Below are 21186 nucleotides of genomic sequence, written 5' to 3' on the forward strand. Positions count from 1 at the left end.
AATAGAGTTGAAATTGTGTAAAACATGAAGCCCAATTTTGTGAATTATATGTTAAATTCGTATTTTAATTTACTGTGTCAATGGGGTGAATAATTTTCAAAGATAACCACACTTTAGGATGGACTGATGGAGTAACGAGATTAGCTCAATTTGCCAAAACTTTTGCATCTCATTAAGGTCGAGATTATTTCTCTTCCCTTTGGGGCTTGTAGTTCTTCCCATAATCTTATAGTAGTAGTGATTGTGGTCCCTTTTATGGGCTTATTTATCTTATTAGTTGAGTTGTTGGGCCTGATTATCTCGTGAACTTTCATCACATAATTGATGTATTGTCTCGTGGTTTGTAATTTGGAATTCATACACGATACAATGATCTCTCCTATCGATTGACCAAAAAAAAAAATACCCCCTCCGTCCCAAATTGCTCCTCTTTTGGACTGTCATTTTTTTTTGGGGACTTTTTTTTGGTAAAATTTATTTGCAAGGTTTCAAATGAGAGCTGTGTTATACATATTTGGGGTCAGTGTCTACCACACAAATTTTGACACTCTATCTCAGCCTTTGAAACCAAAGGCTGAGATTAATGATCTGTTTGGAACTTATGGAAGAGAAAAGAAAGAAAGGAAAAATAATTAAGAGAGAAAGTGGAGGGAAAGTTGAAGAGAAAATAGGAGAAAAACAATTTTGTTGTTTTTCACCTCCTATTTTTGCAACCTCTTATTTTCTCCACTAGCCCATTGCTTTCACATAACCCATCCCCAATATTTTAAAATAAAATTTTTCTCCATTGTTGAACCACCACCTCCATCACTGCCACCGCTGAACCACCACCGCGACAACATTTTCAAAATTTTTCACCAATAATAGGTTTAAGATGGTTGTGAAACCATTTTTGTTTGTGAGCATGTGAGAGTGAAAACGAAGCCCACGTAATCAGTTCAAAATTGATAATCGAAATTTTTTGTTGACGATGAAGACGTTCAGTCTGTAAATGTCAAAATTATTAGCATTACACGACATTTGAAAACCGAATTTTAGTATATATTTCGGTATTTGCTTACTGAACTTTTATTTCAAAAAATTATTTTGACTTACGTTGAATTCAAAACCTGAATGTCGAAAAAGTTGACATTATACGGTAGTTAATTACCAAAATTACTTACGTATTACGGTAACTAATTACCGAATTTATATTTCAAAAAAAAAAAGTTTTTTGTGACCTAAATTTCAGAACATGATTGTCGAAAATATTAGTAATATTCGGTAGTTAAATGTTGAAAAAAGTACACTTTTTCGGACCTGAAAATCCGAAATATTTGGGTCAAAAAATCGAAAAAATCTAGATGGAGGAAGGAGGAAGCTAACTGAGATTTATTTTTTTATCCGAGTTGACTGAGATTGAGATGTTGAAAAAATTTGAAGAGAGGAGGAGAGAAGATGATGATGAATTTGATTCAATTTTTATATTCATACCAAATCTAGAAGTGGGTCATCTTGTTCTTTTCAATGGAAGGAGAGGAACCCTCCATTGATACAATATATAATTCTTGTTTCTTCATTGAGATTGAAATGAATAAGGGTGGAATTGAGAAGTTTAAGAGATGATAAAAAGTGAGAGAGGAGCCGAGAGAATTTGAACAGGAAGGAGTCGACTGAGTCACGTTTGTAATTAGTTGAAAATTTTAACGAACGGGAGAAATAGTTGAAAATTTTAATGAAGGGGAGAAAATAATGGATTGCGAATAGCAGCCCAGAAATCCAAACAAGGGAGTTTCGCTTCTTTCCCTTCCCTTTCACAACTTCCAAACAAAGCCTAAACGTAACACACCCCCTCTCTCCTCCTAACGTGTACTCCAGTCCAGCCCTCAATCGATAAATTCTTTGGATGACTGATGATGAGAAGAGGAAGGAAGCGGAATTTGTATTAGAAACTTGTTAAAACCCGGAAAACTAGTTAGACAGACAGCTCGCTCAAAAATCCGTGTTGTTACTGTTACTGGGGGGATGATTTTGGTGCGAGAGTGATCTCTCGTTCTCGTTCTTCGACCTCAGAGCTCAAAAGAAAAACCCATGTCATCGATTTACGTGTCGGAGCCTCCGACGAAAGGGAAAGTGATAGTGCAGACGACCTACGGACCGCTGGACATAGAGCTATGGCCCAAGGAGGCCCCCAAGGCCGTCAGGAACTTCGTCCAGCTCTGCTTGGAGGGTTACTACGACCACGCCATCTTCCACCGCATCATCAATTCTTTCCTCGTTCAAACCGGTGATCCCACCGGAACCGGCAAAGGTCTCTCTCTCTCCCTCTCATTATGTGCCCTAATTTAGAGTAGTTATTCTGAATGCCACCCCCATGTCCAAAAAAATACTTGAGGAAAACTATACGTCTACGCAATAACGCTCCCTCTCAGTAGTGGAAAATTGTTTCCCCTCAGAGTCTCATCCAACAGAAAAATAGTTCTTTTCGGGAAATTTTGTTGAGATTTGGATTAGAATCACTCTAGGAGGATTTTTGAGATTTGAAAGGGCGTCGAGTTCCATTTTGATAGCTCGTCACACTCTTTCCGTTCTATGTTGTGGGATGATTAAAACTATGAATACCTAAAATACGGCCTAGTGTTCTTTAAATAGGGATACGTTTCGTGTATTGTTTTTCGGTTTATAAATTGTATCGGGATACGAAGTATTGCTTATTGTAAGATTTGTGAACAAAAGTTACTATGCAATTAAAGAATAGTTATACATAATAACAAACCAAAAATCTGTTGCGTATGCGCGAAAGCGCTCTCTCAGTAGAGAAAAATTGTTTCCCCTCAGATTCCAATCCAATAGGAAAATCGTTCTTTCCGGGGAATTTCGTAGAAATTTGATTAGAATCACTCTAGAAGGATTTTCGAGATTTGAAAGAAAGCCTAGTTCTTGTCAAAAAAAAAAAAGAAAAAAAAAAGAAAGCCTAGTTCCTGTTTGATAGTTCGCTAAACTGTTTCCGTTCTATGTTGTTGGGATTATTAGAACAATGAATAGATGTACTCTTTCTGGTACTGTGAATGGTTAACTTCAGAACATTGTAGTACTTCTTGAGTATTAAAGATGTTGATATTTTTGGGTGCCACCTGTGATTTTAGATCCTGGCTGCGCCACTGACTTTAGTATACCTGACTTTATGTAGACATGCACATGGCTATAGGTGTATGAGCTTGCTCCATTATGTTGGTTAAATTAATTTGATTTTTTTGGTTGCTAGAAGTGGAATTAGTTGTATGCAGTCCATCCACCCTTTTCTTTGCTATGTATAATGCAGAACCCATACTACAATTTGGGTTTTCGATTGCTCAATTCGTATGTTCAATATACTAGTTATACTACAATTGGGTTACTGTGATGGTTAAGACTTTTGGTTGTGTAAGCTAGCATTTTGATTCAATATGGGTTTTTAACTCAGTTATGCTATAGCCTAGTGTTTTTTCCGTTTTGTAAATCGTATTGGGATGCGAATCTCGTACCGTAAGATACGTTAACAAAAGTTAATATGCAATTGAAGAATAGTTATACACAATAACAAACCAAAAATCTATTGCGTTATATAAAAAAGGAGTTTAAGGATGTGAAATTCCAAGTCTCCCAAGTGGGTCCTTTCACATTGAGGCTTTCTAGTGCCTTAGTCATGGAAAGAAAAGAAGAGCCTTATATGAGAGTATGATACTTTCTTCTATTCGAGCCCTAATGGATTGAGGTGTGATATCCTTTGAATGGTTTAAAGGTTGCCCTAAATAGATCAAACTGCTTAGAAGCAGAACCAATAAGTAATTGTAGGATACGTACCGAATTGGGATATGCATATGTATTGTAGGATACCTCACTGTATCGTGGGATTTTTATACAAAAGGGATATGGGGTGGGATACGTACAGTTTTTCAAATGAGATGGTACGAATCGTAAGGTACGTATCCCATATCATTGGTTTTGTACAACTATGGGCCTGTAGTTAGGGTTTTTGATTGTTGGGGCTTTAGATTCAGTGCGTAGAAGATGCTTTAGGTTTTATTGGATTTCAGTTCAAAGTTGGAAGTTGCCTGAGTTGGACTTCTAAGTTTTGAAATCATGGTTCTTGAATGTCAAAGAAGAAATCTCTTGAGCTAGGACTTAACCATACTTTTAACCTAGGAGGGACGAATACGATAAATGTTAAAATTTCTTTATTTTTTCCTTTTGGGAAAAAATATAGAAGGGCAAGCATATATAGCTTGGAGATCATTAATAGCTAATGCTTGTATAGTATGATGCTTTTTGATAGTTTTATAAGGTGGTGATTGGCCCCATTTGCTCCCCGTAGGACTGAGTCTTGCCTTCTGAAATGTGGTCCCAGCACTATCTTTCGGAAGAAGAGAACACCCCCGCAAACCAACACCCCCCCCCCCCCCCCCCCCACACACACACACACACACACACACGCCCGCGCGCGCGATAACAATTGGGCGAATTGGTAGGCGATGCTCCCCTTGATATTATGGTCATCAGTTGTAGTCTTCATCAAGAAAACCACCTCTAGAGATTGGCATTCAAACAAGTCCTTTAAATGTTATACTGAATGTTCCAAGAGAATCACTTTATTGGGCATCTGGGATTGGTTTACTTTAGACTAGTAAATTCAGTAATTCTAACCCTACTACCCACCAAAGAGAAAAGAGAACCAACAGAAAATTGTTTTAGTGCCAAAGACTGTTATTGAGAATCTGAATAACATCATCTTCCTATTCATATAGAAATTGAACTCTTACCCAATTTGTCTACGACGAAGTTAGCCAGATTTCCCTGGCAATTGTTATGGAATTCTCCAGTGACATTTACTTGATTGAACTGGAGAGAAGCTCTTGCCCAGGAGGCTGAGGGTGCCGACTTATTTCCCTTACAGTTCTTGTTTTGCTCCATTGGTACAAAAAGATCTATCAATTGATGACATGTTATAGGTTTGTTGCGCAATCTCCGAACAATAACGTAGATTAATTCTCTCGATAGCTGCCAGATTGGAAGGGAGGAAACTAATACAGCTCATCTTAAATGGCTCTTGTGGTGTTGTGTTTGATTAGTTGTCTTCTATCCTATATCAGTTAATGGACTTTGAAATTTGATTTTATGATTTTGGGTTAATAGGATTGAGGTTAATTGAATTTGACAATTGCTGCACCTTATAGAATCGCTGTCTTTTACTTCTCTCATGAGTATTAACATCATGTATTTTGAGCTATGAAGCACGGATACTCTATTTTGGCCACCGTATCACGTATCGTATCCATATCAGATACTAATACTCTTGGATACTCTCTGGATATGTATCCGATACGCTTTTTAAAGTATCCTGCTTTTAGAATTGCCTTTTGGTATCCCGATACGTTTCGGATATGCGCGGATACTCTCGGATACGCTCCGGATACGTATCTGATACAATTTTTTTTAAAGTATCCTGTTTTAAGAATGAGAAAAAGTTTTGTCTAGATCAACCGGCAACCCATATTTGTCCAGGTAGCAAATGGAAAAGTGCCACATCCTCAAATCTTCTCAGCTGTGGTACTTTTCTACCCTCCAAACAACAATGATGTGGGTCCCCTCTTAACCTTTGTTAACTCTTCTTCCCTTTGTTTTTTTTATCCGCTTTTTCCCTTAAGTTTGTGAGTTTCTTCTGGTTCCCTTCCTCGTCTGTTTGGTGGCCTGATTTTGTAGAGCTCATTTTGGGTCTCACAAAAATGATTTAAATAGAAAGTTATTTTTAATATTTTTTGTAGGTTCTTATAAAAAATTAACTCAATCGGGTATCCGGCTTTTTCAGCATCCATAAGGATCCTACGAATTCTGAAACACTTTACGGATTCTGAATCAGCCCTTATTGATATCAGATTGAGCTAATTTTTTTCAAGTATTGATAAAAAAATAATTTAAGAATAACTTCAATTTAAATCACCTTTGTGGGATCCGAAATGGTCCCCACAAAATCATGCTCATTTATTTGGCACCAAACGGTGTCGTTTTGCACCAAAATGTTGAGGGGTGAAAATGAGGGGTGGGCGTAGACTTTCCGTTTCTCTTTTGATTAGGCTATTACCCGGTCTAACTTGAAATGGTTTTTGCCTTTTCAAGTTCACATCAAAGATTAATTAAAAGGAGTGAAATATTTATAAAGAGCAGTTAAAGTTTAAAATTTAAACAGTGACTATGAATGATTAGTACTCCTATAAAGACCAGTTTAAAATCTTTATCAGGAAAAAAGTGAAGTTTAAAGTTTCAAGATCTCTAATTTCGCATGCCGAATGTTAACAACAAACTAAAATTTCACCAAAATTCTATACCACCTCACAATAATGAGTTGTCTACTAGATCACATAAATTACAACTCCACAGATAAAACAACTAATAGCTTCAACAATGTCCAAAACCAATTAACATCAAGCTGTTCAAAGTTCAAACTCTCACATCTGAAAGATTATCCCTAAACCATACAAAATGTCGTCCTTTCTTCCATTCTCAATCATATCTCATGAAAATTATGGTGGGTAGGCACATAAGGATTGTCCGTGACATCTTTTTCCGCATAAGACCTGAATAATTGAAAAAAAAATTGAGTTTAGAATCACATTAAGGTAGAAAAAAAAAAAAAAATTCTATAGTCGCACAACCAATTTGAGAAGCACCACCAGATTCATGTTTCAACACAGACATTATCTTCCTCAGAGCTACACCAGCTTCATTTAGCACATCAATGAGATTTTTTTGAGTAGGAGTTATTCCTCTATGTCCTCTATGTAATAACGTACTTTTCGGGAAGCAAAGCTCGTGATTGTGGTTAGTTACAAACTTACTCACAATCCATCTTTCACTATCCCTGATCAAGCTCATCATTGCTTTACATCCAATCATGGTCTCGGAGTGATTAGCAACCTTTTCATGGTTCTTATAATAACTTGGATGACGATATCCTTCTTTATGACAAGTAATTTCTACTCCAATCAATGAGTTGTCTATGTGAGATCGTCGAGTATGATTTTTTCGGAGGCTAAAGCCCTTTTTCCTTGCATATGCTTTGTAACAAGCCATGGCATCATCTAAATCATCAAAAATCGTACCTTTGCAAGGTTCGATGAGATCCCTTTTTGAAGATGGTTTGATTGGTTCATGATCATCCTTTCCATTTTTCGACAAATCTTGAACATTTGAATTAGGCATTGTTTCCGACTCTACAAAATTTTCTTCAAAACCGTGATCAACCATCACCTTTCTCAGCCATTACCAATCTGAGTAACACATTCAAACAAAGTGTATTTTAGAATTTTATATACAAAATTCATCTCCAAAAATTACAAAATTAAAAAAGGTTTTGCCGAAGGACAACAGAAGAAATACAATTTTAACCAAAAAAGAAGTAGATAAGTAATGCATGCGTACTCTGAAGCACTGACTTCCTCGGCGTCGGAACAAAAACGCTCGTCGCTTTTCCTTGCCTCCATTACTTTACTCATTGGGCTTGTTTGGATGCGAGATTAGGTTTGAGGGTATTATGCAAGAAATGGGATTGGATAGTAGGAGGTATTGGTTGATAAGGGATGACCCACATTTATGGAGAGGGTATTAAATAGTACTTGGTTTGGATGAGGTATTAGAAATGGGGGATAAAATAGTACTTGGTTTGGATGGAGGATTAATTGGGGGTATAAGGAGGGTGGATTGATGTAAAAAGCTGTTAAATGACTTTTTTGTCCTTATACAGTGTTTTATGACAAAATTTGTTAGTTTTATTATAATTAGAATAAATACGTGCTTTTTTGAGCTGCAAGGGACAGAGAAAAAAGAAAAAAGCTGCAAGGCTTGGTTTGGGGGAAAGCTGAGAAAAAAAATTAAGTGTTCCAAATTTCAATCCGTTTGAATGGGTGAGAAGATTTTATTTTTCTGATCATTTAATTCTAAAGGGTCACAATTAAATTTTGACTCTAGGACTCTCGTTGATTAGCCTTAAGAAAGTTGTACAACTAAATATCTCTTAGGGCTAACCAACGAGAGCCCTAAAGCCAAACATTAATTATGACCCTTTAGGATAAAATGATCAAAGAAATATGATCTTCGTACCGGTTCAAACGGATTGAAAATTAGAGTACTTAATTTTTTAACCATATTTTTTACTCATATAAACTGTAGGTTAAAAATTTAAGTGTTCCAAATTTCAATCCGTTTGAACCGGTGGAAAAATTTTAGTTTTCTGATCATTTTATCTTAAATGGTCATAATTAAATTTTGACTCTAGGACTCTCGTTAGTTAGCCCTAAAAGATATTTGGTTGTACGACTTTTTAGGGTTAATCAATGAGAGTTCTAGAGTCAAAATTTAATTATGACAGTTTAGGATAAAATGATCAGAAAACTAAAATCTTTCCACCGGTTCAAACGGATTGAAATTTGGAACACTTAATTTTTCTTGCTCGTCTCTTCGAAGAACTAGTGCGGCGAAGAGTTGCGATAGGAAATGGGTACCTCGGGGTGGGAAAGGGGGATTACAAGGGGTAGAATGGTCCGAAATACAGGGGGATTCCACAGCAACTAGTCGAACCCTACCCATCGCTAACACCCCCTCAGCCGGTATTAGCAGGTGTAGTGGAAGACGGGGTAAAGAGAATACCCCTCCATTTTGGAATGCCAAACGGGGTCTTCGGCTGGGCCCAGGGATTAAAAGGGGATATCACAACACCCTTCACAATATCCCATCCAAACAGGCCATTTTTGTCCTCGTTAGAAAGAAAAGTTTGAAGGGACCTTTTCTTCTCATTTTTCTCTCTCAGAAAAGTTAAATTGACTAAGGTAAAAAGAAGTTAACCAAGGTTAAGAGAGGACCCACATCATTTGTTGCTTGGAGGGAAGAAAAGTACCACAGCTGGGGATATTTGAGGATGTGGCGCTTTCCCATTTGCTACCCGGACAAATATGGGTTGCCTGTTGATCCAGACAAAACTTTTTCTCTTTTAGAATTATTTTTTGGTATCCTGATACATTTTGGATACGCGCGGATACGTGTTGGATACGCGCAAGGGTAAATATGTTATTACTTAAAATATATGGGTTAAAACTGCAAGTAGGACTATATTTTTCTTTTTTTCCCACCAAACGACACTAGAAATACACTGAGGTTATCCTCTCTCTTGACAACCTTGTAAGTCTCTCTCTCTCTCTCTCTCATCTCTCTCTCGTTGTGTGCATGTATGTAAATATCTCTCTCTTGTCATGTGAAATGGTGAACTTGTGTAATGGAAAACTTTAATCATTAATGAAATTTTAGGAATTAAAAATTATATATAATATATTTTTTATTTACTTTTATATTCAACCCCGTATCCGTATCCGTGCTTCTTAGATTTTGAGATGACACTTTTCCATTTACAAAAAAATTTGCTCCAGATTGTGGTGGTTTTTGAAATCATCTTATTTATAAATGGTTCTCAATTGATTTTGAGATTTGACCCCCATTAACTGCGTCTCAAAGCTAATCAGCTGGACACACCATAAGTGATTTTCTCTTGCAGGTGCCAGGTAAGAAAAATTTGGACCCTGATTACCACTCATTCAGCATTATTAGATGCCAGTTAATTCTGCACTGAGATAGATTTGGATCTATTTTCCTGTGGGCATCTGTTGTGGGAATCGGGCTATTGATTTCCCAAAATATTAGAACAATCTGAGTTGTGCAATTCAGTGCTCATGAAATTTTAACTACAGAAAAAAGACTTGTATTTGTAATTTTCTGGCCCTCTTTCCTTTTCTGATTGTGTTTGGAAATGAAGAGGATGAAAACTAGATTTAGTTTACTAATTTGTTTGCAGACCTCTTGCATCCTTTATTTTTATTTTTATAACAGTCATTGGTGGTTCTCAACTTCTCATTATTTGCAGGTGGCGAAAGTGTATATGGAAGTGCATTTTCTGATGAGTTCCACTCGCGTCTAAGGTTCAACCACAGGGGTATTGTTGCATGTGCAAATGCTGGCCCACCACACTCAAATGGAAGTCAATTCTTTATAACCTTGGATCGTTGTGAGTGGCTTGAGCGTAAACATACCATTTTTGGAAAGGTAACAATGACATCATGTATTGCTTCACATACCTATCTCCATTTTTGAATGTTGGAACTTATACCCCTCTTAACAGGTGACTGGGGATTCAGTATATAATCTCACAAGGTTAGGTGAGGTTGAAACTGATAAGGATGATCGGCCATTGGATCCTCCACCAAAGATTACCTCCGTCGAGGTAGAATATTATGAACCCTTAGAAATATTAGCAGTTGATGATGCCTTCTAGATAAGTTGTAAGATAGACATAGCACTTGAGAGATATGTAGTGTATTGGAACTTGGCTGCTCACGAGGAGACAAACATATTTACTTATGTACTGTAGTTACTGTCTTTGTGTTGAAGTACATTGTTTTTCATGGTTTCTTTGTAAGTCGACCTTCTCCTTCATTCAGTAATGCTAGGGTCTTCTGTACCACAGTCAATTTCATTGTCCAATTTGAAATTTCTGCTTTAGGTGTTATGGAATCCTTTTGATGATATTGTTCCTAGAGCAGTACCTGCCAAGGCTTTGCCGTCTTCAACAGTTGATGCTGACAACAAAGCCTCAAAGAAGAAAGCTGTGAAGTAAGTTTCTAACCTCATATTTGGAATGGAAAGCAATTCTCCACATAGTTGAAGCGTTGATGCTATCGCTCTGAAGTATTACTGGTTAAAAGATGATCAATTTACAGGAAGCTGAACCTGCTTTCATTTGGAGAAGAAGCTGAAGAAGAGGAGAACCAGCTGGCATCTGTAAGGACAAAAATTAAAAGCAGTCATGATGTGTTGAATGATCCTCGCCTCTTGAAGGGAGACGATCTGAGTAAAGAATTGGTAAGAGTCCATTTTTCTTTCTGTTTCTCATATGGTCTGATAAGCTGCAGGAATAATTCTTGCAAGTATGTTGGTCCTGTTTCTATTAGAGTTTATCCAGCAGTATTGTCAAGCAAGTATTTTCCCCTGTTTTTTAAAAGATGAATTGCATCTACTTCCATGATTATTTCGTCACATTTCGTATAGAAATCGGTTCCACTTTCAGTCTGTTGGTGAAGTCAATTTGTTGGTTTCAGTGCTCAAGTTGTGTTGAGTGGCTGGAACAACTAAAACGTGCATTATCCAATGCTGACCCACTAATTCAGGCAGCTAGCAGGAGTGGAATTGGAATAGCCCTAACCTCTAGAGATGGCAAATCAACCTGCCCCGCGCCCGATCGGGGCGGTTTTTGTTAAAATTTCCGAGCATCGGGTCGGGGGAAAATTGAAGAAACCCGGTTGGGGTTGGGTCGGGGTCGGGTAGGAGTGTAATTTTGTTCACCCTCCTTAAAAGAGGGTGAACATTACCCTCTCTCTTATTGGTTGAAATGGTGTAGGTCCGACCCCTGCAATACTCTTTTTGGTGAGCATGACATTACTTTGTGGTAGGATCCACACCATTTCCTCCAATAGGAGGGAGGGTGAACAAAATTCAACTCGGTCGGGTAGGCATTACCCATCCCGGTACTCACTTGAACCTGCCCCAAAATTGTTTTATGCGTAAAAATCTATTTTTATTCTTGTATTTTTACCCTTACAACTTAAAAACAAACAAACTAGAGTACCATTTTGAAAGAATTGGAATTCTACCATTTTGACCAATAAAAACAAACAAACTAGAGTAACATATGGACCTTAAAAACATGGGGCCTTCTCGATTTGGGAGGCATTAGACAAAGGCCTCAATGGCCTAGCCATGGGGCCGCCCTTAGCTGAGGATGTCATATTAATCATAGTGCATGGGAAAAAATAAATGAACATAGCAAAGGACCCACTCCCCAGCCATCTATTTTTTGCATTTTTAAGTTAAAAACTCATAATCACTCCCCAGATTGCGCTTGAAATCCTATTACATGTTACTTCACATATCGTCTAATGTATTTTTTTTCCCCGTGTGTTTGAAGGTATGGTGGATTGAGCCACCACTTTTTCTTTCGTAAGTACTTCAAATATTGCACCCTCTTGCTTTGGGTGTTTTCTTTTTTTCTATGTTTTTCTTCTTTTTGTTCATGATTTGATTTTGTCTTTGTAATAGGTGAAACGTCTTGTTTAACCCGTCTCATTAAAATATACAAACATCAGTTTTTTTTTTTTTTTTTGATGAATTTACTACTCTACAGCCTCCACAATGGAAGTTATCAACTGATAATACTTTTCATTTCAGCCAATGTTATGGTCTTGTTTTTATATTATGGTCTTGCGGATATATTACATGCAGGTGTTACCCCTAATGTTAGAGTCCACAATTTTTCAGCATTAAGAAGTTAGAAGTTTTATCTAATTGGACTCTGCAATATAGCGATGGCAACATTAAAAGACGTACTGGAGTTGACTGGTGATAAGTAGAACTCTGGACGAATTTTTCATAGAAACCGTAGAAGTGTTGATCTACTACTAGCCATCAATTTTGGGGACATCAATTGAGATGTATCCTCCACAGAATTGGAAGCTTTAGCGTTCCTAATTGATTAGAAACTTGCAAAGCGCGAATGAATGCAAAATATGTATTGTTGGACTAACAACCGAGAACTAAAGAAGATCTTTGACGTAATTGAAATAGGCGATTCATAGCCTTTGGTTTAGTATCTGTTTCAATCCCTTTAAAGTTTCAACTAATTCTTCCGTCTTTGTTTTCTTGATTCTAGAGAACTCGGACCAATCGCCTATTTCAATAACGTCGAAGATCTTCTTTAGTTCTCGGTTGTCAGGCCAACAATACATATTTTGCATCCATTCGCGCTTTGCAAGTTTCAAACTAATTAGGAAAGCTAAAGCCTCCACTTCTGTGGAGGATACATCTGGATATGGCTAGTAGTACATCGACACTTATACGGTTTCTATGAAAAATCACTTTGGCAGTTTTACTTATCACCTGACCGTCAACTCCGGTGCATCTTTTACTGCTGCCATCGCTATATTGTAGAGTCCAATTGGATAAAACTTATAACTTGTTAATGTTGAAAAATTGCTTTTGGACAACATCAGAAGTAACACTTGAATGTAATATATCCACAAGACCATAATATTAAAACAAGACCATAACTTTAGTGAAAATGAAAATTTGCATTAGTTGAGGCTATAGAACAGTAAATTCATCAAAAAAAAAATAAAAATTGATGTTTGTATATTTGTATGAGACGGCTTGAACAAGACGTTTCACATATTACAAAGACAAAATCAAATCATGAATAAAAAGTAGAAAAACATTGAAAAAAAAAAAACACAAAAAAAGATTGTACAATATTTTAAACACTTACAAAAGGAAAAGTGGTGGCTCAATCCATCAGACCTTCAAACACACGAAAAAAAACAAAACAAAAATATATTAGATGGAATGTGAAGTAACATGTAATACCATTTCAAGCCACAATCATGGGAGTGATTATGAGTTTTGAACTTAAATGCAAAAAATAGATGGCTAGGGGTGGTTCCTTTGCTATGTTTATTTATTTTTTCCCATGCATTGTGATGGACATGACATTCCCAGCCAAGAGCGGCCCACAGCTAGGCCATGGAGGCCTTTGTCTACGGCCTCCGGGCCTCATTTTTTTAAGGTCCATATGGTACTCTAGTTTGTTTGTTTTTATCGGTCAAAATGGTTGAATTTCATTTCTCCAAATAGTCAACTCCAATTACAAGGAAAATCCTTAACAATAGACTCCCAAACCAGTCGGGTGATCTTGATTTGCACATGCGAATACCAACTCCCTTTAACTCATTACTAGCCAGATTGTTTGCGTCCTCTGATCATACTGAAATCCACGCCATCGAAATTTTTGCTTAGCCCTCTTGTAAAATATTGTCCATCAATTGTGAATCCCCCTGAACCGAAAACGAGTCCAGTCTCAAAACATTTGCGAAGACCATTGCCGCCCTCCATGCCAGTGCTTCGATAACAAGAGCAGAATTAGCCAGACCCAGATTCACAGCTTTAGTAGCTACAAATGTTCTGGTTGAACCCCTCACCACCTCCCTTGGGCGCACTCTCCTCCACGCCTGGTTGCGCTCCACCCTTCTTCCAAGAAAAAAAAAACTTCTGGCAGTTGGTGTTTAGCATTCCCTCACTTGACAGCGGAGTCTCTTATTTCTCAAATGCTTTTGCTAGTCTTGCTTACATGTGGTTCACAGTTTTCTTACATCTTTTGCACTTCTTTTATGATATTTGTTGCTTTTTTTTTTATCAGCGGTATTTGTTGCTTTACTCTTCACTTACTTTTGTGATATCAGTAGCTATGGAAGTTTAGGCAGAACTATGTATTGAAAAATGAGGGTGGCATAGTAGGAGTATATGCTCATTATTCTAATGCTTCTACATCTGATTCATGTTTTGGTTAATTAAATAGCCTAGTCATCTGTAGGATGCATCTAAACTTAACTTACAAATGCAGAACTTGTCAGAAGTCAAAGCAAATCGAGATTTGCAGTTAAGTGTGAGAGAAGCTCTAAGCTCGAAGAGAGAAGTTTTTCCGAAAGAATCAGTAACTGCAGAGCCCCTTTATAATAGCGATGATGAGGCCAGCTTTGATGCAAGAATGCGTTTGCAGATACTTAGCAAGCGAAAGGAGCTTGGTGATCTCCCAACTAAGCAGAAGTTACGAAATGGTAACTTTTTACTGTCAAGATCACAATCTACAGCCTGCTGTTCAAAATGGAATCTTCTTTTGCTTTCATGTTATTTGAAATTTTTTTTTTTTGAACTAACTATAAAATTGAAATGACAGTTCATTTTGGGATCATTGCCTCCGCTGTTGGAAGCAGGCAGCTGGGCAATATACCCTTTGTAAATATATGTTTTTACATTAAATTGACTACTTGATAAAAAGGGGTGAGAGAGGAAGGGAGTTGATGGGTAGGGTAATCTGAAGCATATTGGATCATGGTAAGAAAAAAGAGCCAGATATTTACTGGGTGAAATTGGGAATATTTTTCGTGACGGTTTTCTATTGCTATGAATCCGACTACCACCTACTCAACATACTGTGTCAATTGACCCCAACACAATATGTGTACTTTGTAGTCCTTAAATTTGTGTGCAGATTTTTGTACCTTTTTTAGTTTTCTGTTGAGAAAATTTGAACTGGGTACCTTCCAGTGAGGTGGTGATTGGAGGTATGGACGCCTTTAAACATGTAAAAAAGTTGTTCAATTAGGAATAAGTGTTTCAGATGAAATTACTAAGGCTTTTGATCTGATTATCGCACTCCTCTCTCTCTCTCTCTCTCACACACACGCACACACACATGCTAGATACACTCATTTTTGATACTTTATGTTGCCCTAGAACTGTGGAATTAAGCTAGAATATAAATCTTGAAGAGTTGATAGAAACTTCTCTCCATTTGGAAAGGTGGAAGCATTAGCATTGGTGTCTACTCTGCTTGCCGAGTATAGCCCCTGTTAAAAAACAATTCCAGTGAATCACAGTCAACTTATGGGTAATGCTTCGACTGTGTGATCCCCAGCACGCCATCATCTTACCATCTATTGCGTCGTGCTTTTATTATTCACCCAATTTCTTCCTGGATAAATTTCCTCGTCAGTTACGCAATCTGAATGGATACGCAAATGCAAAGAAGTTCGTCAATTGGCAGTCTTCGGACACTTAAAACGCCTCTCCTCTCTTCATTGGTTCTCATCAACCAAGTAAGGGTGGGTTGTCTTTCTTACCATGACATCAGTTTCATGGACACTCTTGAACAGTCAAATTGGTTTGCGTTATTTCTGTACAATTTGAATGTGCACCTCTTCGTTAGGGATCCTTCTATTCTTGCGCATTGGACAAAGCAAAACGAGCGCAACTTTTGTGTACTTGATAGTACAAAAGAACTGCATTCTCATTAAAATTCAGCTCTTCTGTAAAATCAGCAAGGTAAAAAGGACGAGCAACAAAACCTCTTTCTTAAACAAAAGTGAAGCAAATGAAACAATTGACATTATGGCTATGTGAGTCCTGGTTTCAACCTAAAATTTGAGAAAAAGCTGTTCTGTTCCATTTCCACCAGTGGGAGGTAACTTATTTCATTTATTGATTGTTTCCCTGCAGTACTACTTCACATATGTACTTGCCAAATTGCCGCTTTCCCTGTAAAGGGTTCTGATAGCGAAGATGATGTGCTATTGTGTTTGATCTTGGAGGATCTTTATTTGTATAATTGTTATTTAAAAGGATATTATTTACTGGATTACGATGTTATCTTAAGATTTATCCAAAGGATAATAATTTATGATATCTTATCTCTATTTGTTACTATCATTTGGGAGCATATTTAAAGGATTCTACAGATGATCTTGGTATTATTAATTTATGGTATGGAATGGATGTCTTTTTAGCGTTGGCGTGGATGCTTTTACAACCACTAGATGCATATTTCTGGGATTCCTTAGTTGTGGATTCCTAAGACTTTATCTTCATTAATGTATCTTCCTTTTTCTGCTGCATCACTTTTGGTTCCTTAGTGTGGATCCTAAGGCTTTGTCTTCGTTTATCTATCTTTTTGCATCAGGTTCTTTTCACTTGAACATGACAGTGTTTGCTCTCAAATTTCTTTTACTCGGTATTAGATTGGCGGAATCATTTTCACATGAGATTCCTTGGCGTACTAATCTTATTATTTTTTGCGGTGTAAAAATACGTTTGCAGGGCCATTTTCTCGGTTTCACACTTCATATAAGTAAATGAAACTGCTGTTACATTATTGAGCTTTATGTCACATAACAATTCCTTGACTAATCTATGAAAAATCCAAGAAAATGGGTTTTATTCTCTACCAATGTATGTTTTTCTGTAGTTTTATCCGTGTTCAATGCATAGTAAGGAGTTTCAAATTTGTGTTTTTTAGAAGAAATCTCTATTTTTGACGGGTTAACTAATTTGTAGAAATTAAGACCTTGAAACGGCCTGATAGTGGGCATCAACTTCAACTATACGCTGTCTTGGTTTCATCTATTCTTTACCTCCTTCAGCTTTATGTATTTCAGCTTGTGATTCTTTTTATGAGTGGTGCTCATCTTATGTTGATTGTTATCTTTAATTGGTAATTTGTTTGACATGTGCAGAGAGTTCCAGCCCAAAAGACCATGAGAGATCACCCCCAAGGTATTGGCCTCAATCTTGCTTGTGCTTTCTTATCTTCTGCAGCCGGAATAGAACTCTAGAAGTTTGTTTGAAATCCTTGATATTTTGTTTGGAAGTTTGTGTGATTAGTTACTTTCATGTTTTGTTTGTTCATGTCTTTAATGCTCTCTGTAATTTTTCCATAAACTTATCTACTGGTAGGTCCAATGCTGAAAGTTTCGAGGACCAACCAAAAGTGGAAAAATTGTACTTGAAGAAAAAAGGAATTGGCTCAGAAGCCAGGGCTGAACGCATGGCCAACGCTGATTCAGACTTACAGTTGTTGGGCAATGCTGAACGAGAGAGAGAGTTACAAAAACAGAAGAGGCGCAGACGTCAAGGACACGAAGATGATGTATGTCATTATATTTCCATTGGCCTCATTTAGTTTTTATGGTCTCCGTGAACTTTTATTTGTACTATAACTGCTGGTGAAGGCTTCTCCCGTTGAGCGGCTGCTTTGGATGACGAGTGCTGATTTTCTGATTCCGGCATCTAGGCCTTTTTTATGTGCTGATGTTGTATTGATCTGAGTTTTTTAGACTCACATAGGGTGGTTTGGCTTCGGCCTCTTTAGGTGGGCTTTGTCCCAATTGGGTGTCCTCGATTGGTTTCTTGCCAATTGTAGGTTTGGGTCTCGGATTGGGCAAAAGACTGTTCTTTGAACATGATGCCGTTTCCTTGCTCCTATTAGTCTTGTAACAAATTCAAGATTAATGAAACGTTTTTTGCTGTTCAAAAAAAAAAAAAAAACTGAAACTAGTTGTCCTCATCGACCCATGCCAGGGATTAATTCAAAGTATGCTTGAATATGGAAAAAAATCGGAGTTATGAAGTATAAAATTTCAATCTTGTAGCGTTTTCCTTTTTTTGGAGTTATGTGAAACATAATGAGAGTTATCTGCTGGTAGAAAATTTCTATGGCACAGTCCCATTAGAAAATTTTGCCCAAACAATCAATACTGTTTACCTTGATCTAAGTGAAAGAAAGCAATATTGTTTTTGCTTCCTAACCATAAGCTTATAGCAAAGAAATAGAAAACATAACCAAATAATATTATTGGAGAAGGGAAAGGGAAAAAGATCTTTTTTTTTTGGTATGGGACTGCACTTTGCTTTTTCTGTGAAATGCAAGATAAGACAAAAAAAAAAACCCTATATATATATATATATATATATATATATATATATAGAGAGAGAGAGAGAGAGAGAGAATCAAATAACGGGAGAGAGAGAGAGAGAGAGAGAGAGAGAGAGAGAGAGAGAGAGAGAGAGAGAGAGAGAGTCCCCCTCTTGAATTTTCTATATCCCCTCTTGAATTTTCAAGAGGGGGACTACTCCACTTTTAGCTCTAACTATTTCTTCTATCTAAAGTTGTTTATGCTGGCTGACTTGTGTGTTTCCTTTTACGGACTTACTATTTTATTCATTTAATGTTTTACTTTTGTTTTGTGTATTAGGTGCTTGCAAAGCTTGAGAAGTTTAAGAACACCATTTCTACCAAATCTGTTGAATCTAATAGCAAAGCTCAGGGTGGTAACGACGAGGACCTCTCTGATTGGGCGGGGGTTAAGCTCAAGTTTGCGTCAGGGTCTGGAAAGGTAAGTTTCAGGTTTTTTTTTTTTGTAATTGGATTCCATTATTAATGAACGAGGCTTCAAACAAAACCAGAGGGGCATACCCCTCAACATACAACATCTGGAAAAACAGCTAGAGCAGAAGCCAGAAAGAGAGCAAACAATTCTAGGCAAAACAGCCAAAAAACAAGCTAGCTCAACCTCCTTAAAATGTTGCTAGAGATACAATTTCCCTGGGACATCTTTCCAATTCTCCAAGATCCGAGTTTACTTCTCAGATCAGTTTGCCGATGAGAGTCATGGGGTTCTTAGTTTTGTGGTTAAGAATCCTGTCATTCCTTCCCATCCATAGATGATATATTGTAGCAGCCAGAGAAATCTTGGTTACAACATTCCTGAAGAAGGAGCTGCTTATCTCTACTAAATCATCCATCCCAACTCCATCCCCCAGTGCATTGGTCTTCTATCAATTTGAGTCCTCTGTAGAATAACAGCTGACACACACTCTGAAAACTCACATTCAAAAATAGATGGTCATGACTTTCCTCTCCTTGGCTGCATAAAACACATCTAGAGTCCTTCACCACTTCCCACGAACTATCATTGAATTGAAGGCCGTATTGGGCAAACAGAGCATAAATTCATAGTTCCATATTTTCCGTGATTTTAATGTGTTTGTGTCCTAATTTTGTAATAAACAAAGATGTTTAGGGGTATACATGTTGTGTGTCCATGTTCCATGTCCATATCCATGCTTGTTAGACTGTTAGTCTTCACCAATGAGCAGGGGTTGGAAGACCAAAATATCCAGCTTTTCGGTTGGCTATAGTGAAAAACAAAATAGTAGGAGGTGACTATATTACTCTTTGATTTTCCTTTGACAAGTCCAAGATCAGGATCCAAACAGGACTTCGTTTCTCTATGGGATGCTTGGTTGCCAAATAGAAATTATTGAAAGGTCGAATTTGTTGCAATTGAATAGGTATGCTTATTATTAATATATTCCAAGAAACTCCACTTGAACTCATTTGTGTATATATATGGGCATTTAACTAAACAAATAATAAGTTTAAACCATATGATTTCCTGGAGTTCATTCCTCATACATACTTTGATCACTTGCTGGTTTAATGACAAATTAGTCTGAAAATGATAAGGCTGTATAATTGACTAAGAAAAGTCAAAACAATGCAGATTTTCCCGAGTTTTGCTGCTAGATCTTTTGCATTGCTTGCAGGGTAATATGTCTCGCAGTGATGACCCGAACGATTATGCGGTGCATGACCCTCTTTTGGAGAAGGGTAAAGAGAAGTTCAACAGAATGCAGGCAAAACAAAAGCGGCGAGAGCGAGAATGGGCTGGAAAATCCCTTACTTGACCTTGCCCCTGCCCCTGCCATGCATGAGTGTCCATTACCGTCATGGGTTTTGTAGAGGGGTGAGGGAAGAGATGAGGAAGATAATGAAGTGATGAGGCTATTGGTTGCCCTATCATTTCCTTTACATGAGGTAAAATCCCTTTCACTGGTCCATATGTCAAGCACTGCCTAAAGTTTTGTGATATCCATCTGTTTATTGTTGCTCGCTACTTATAGGGATTTTATTTTTCTCTTTTCCTGGTTAGAATTGAATAGACTTCATATTTCTGTAGTCGGAGGTTCAAGTGACAGACCTGTAGCCTGGGTGTGCAGTTATACATGTTATTGAGATACCTTTGTAACCCAACTTCCTCTGTCAAAAAGGAAAGGAAAATGGAGTTAGGCTTACCTTTTTAATGGAGTCGGACAAATGGCAAATGACTGAGTAGGTATTTGTCAACACCTTTCTAGTTTGGCTAATCATAATTATGAAGATGTACAAGTAATTTGTTTTCTGATCCTTCAATAAGTTCTTGACTAATTGAGTACTATAAATCTCATACAATGAGTAATTCTATCGTACTAAATGCAATTTATGATGCCGCAATGTATGCTGTCCCCACATCATGAGTACATTACATCCGTCTTCAAAACGGAACCTAGGCACAGCAATCAAAAAAATAGGAAAACACAAGGCACAGAAGAATAAGGGTTGCCTTTGAGGTAGTATCTGATCACAAAAAAGGAGGAAGAAGGGTTCTTCTCTTTTGTGTTTCTTTGGTAGAGTTTTGGGCTCATGTGCAGATGCATCGGATAGAATTTCTGCGGCAAATCTGCAATGGTCTAGTGGGGTTTGCCAACTATAGAGCTTGAATCTCTCTTAAAAGAGGCCACGAGAATTTCGTACCTCGTGATTGCTTTGGATTAACTATTAATCTTTGTACTTGTGATAGTACCATATATTCTAATTTTGGCAATACTTTTTAGGAAATTGATTTTAGCACTCCAAAAATTGATGGAGAG

General features: G+C 37.3%; 1 protein-coding gene across 2 annotated transcripts; it reads left to right on the forward strand.

Moving 5' to 3' along the window:
- The first annotated feature begins 1791 nt into the window (after nucleotides 1–1791).
- On the forward strand, nucleotides 1792–20704 carry LOC131297973 (peptidyl-prolyl cis-trans isomerase CYP57). 2 transcript variants are annotated; one of them, XM_058323210.1, is made up of 10 exons: nucleotides 1792–2290; nucleotides 9923–10101; nucleotides 10178–10279; nucleotides 10559–10668; nucleotides 10776–10917; nucleotides 14504–14717; nucleotides 17172–17211; nucleotides 17392–17584; nucleotides 18690–18830; nucleotides 20044–20704. In XM_058323210.1, exons 1-10 carry the CDS (start codon nucleotides 2071–2073, stop codon nucleotides 20182–20184), a joined length of 1482 nt encoding a protein of 493 aa, XP_058179193.1. In that variant the 5' UTR covers nucleotides 1792–2070; the 3' UTR covers nucleotides 20185–20704. The 2 variants fall into 2 exon arrangements, with proteins under 2 accessions (XP_058179193.1, XP_058179194.1); XM_058323211.1 differs by having other exon boundaries at nucleotides 1875–2290; nucleotides 17407–17584.
- Nucleotides 20705–21186: the final 482 nt, after the last annotated feature.

The sequence above is a fragment of the Rhododendron vialii genome, chromosome 8a (assembly GCF_030253575.1).
Source record: "Rhododendron vialii isolate Sample 1 chromosome 8a, ASM3025357v1".
NCBI classification, from domain to species: Eukaryota; Viridiplantae; Streptophyta; class Magnoliopsida; order Ericales; family Ericaceae; genus Rhododendron; species Rhododendron vialii.

Coding starts and splice junctions, on each gene's coding strand:
- LOC131297973 (XM_058323210.1), top strand. CDS start 2,071: ATGTCATCGATTTACGTGTCGGAGCCTCCGACGAAAGGGAAAGTGATA. Junction 10,102..10,177: donor AACATACCATTTTTGGAAAG/GTAACAATGACA, acceptor CCCTCTTAACAG/GTGACTGGGGATTCAGTATA. Junction 17,212..17,391: donor CATGAGAGATCACCCCCAAG/GTATTGGCCTCA, acceptor ATCTACTGGTAG/GTCCAATGCTGAAAGTTTCG.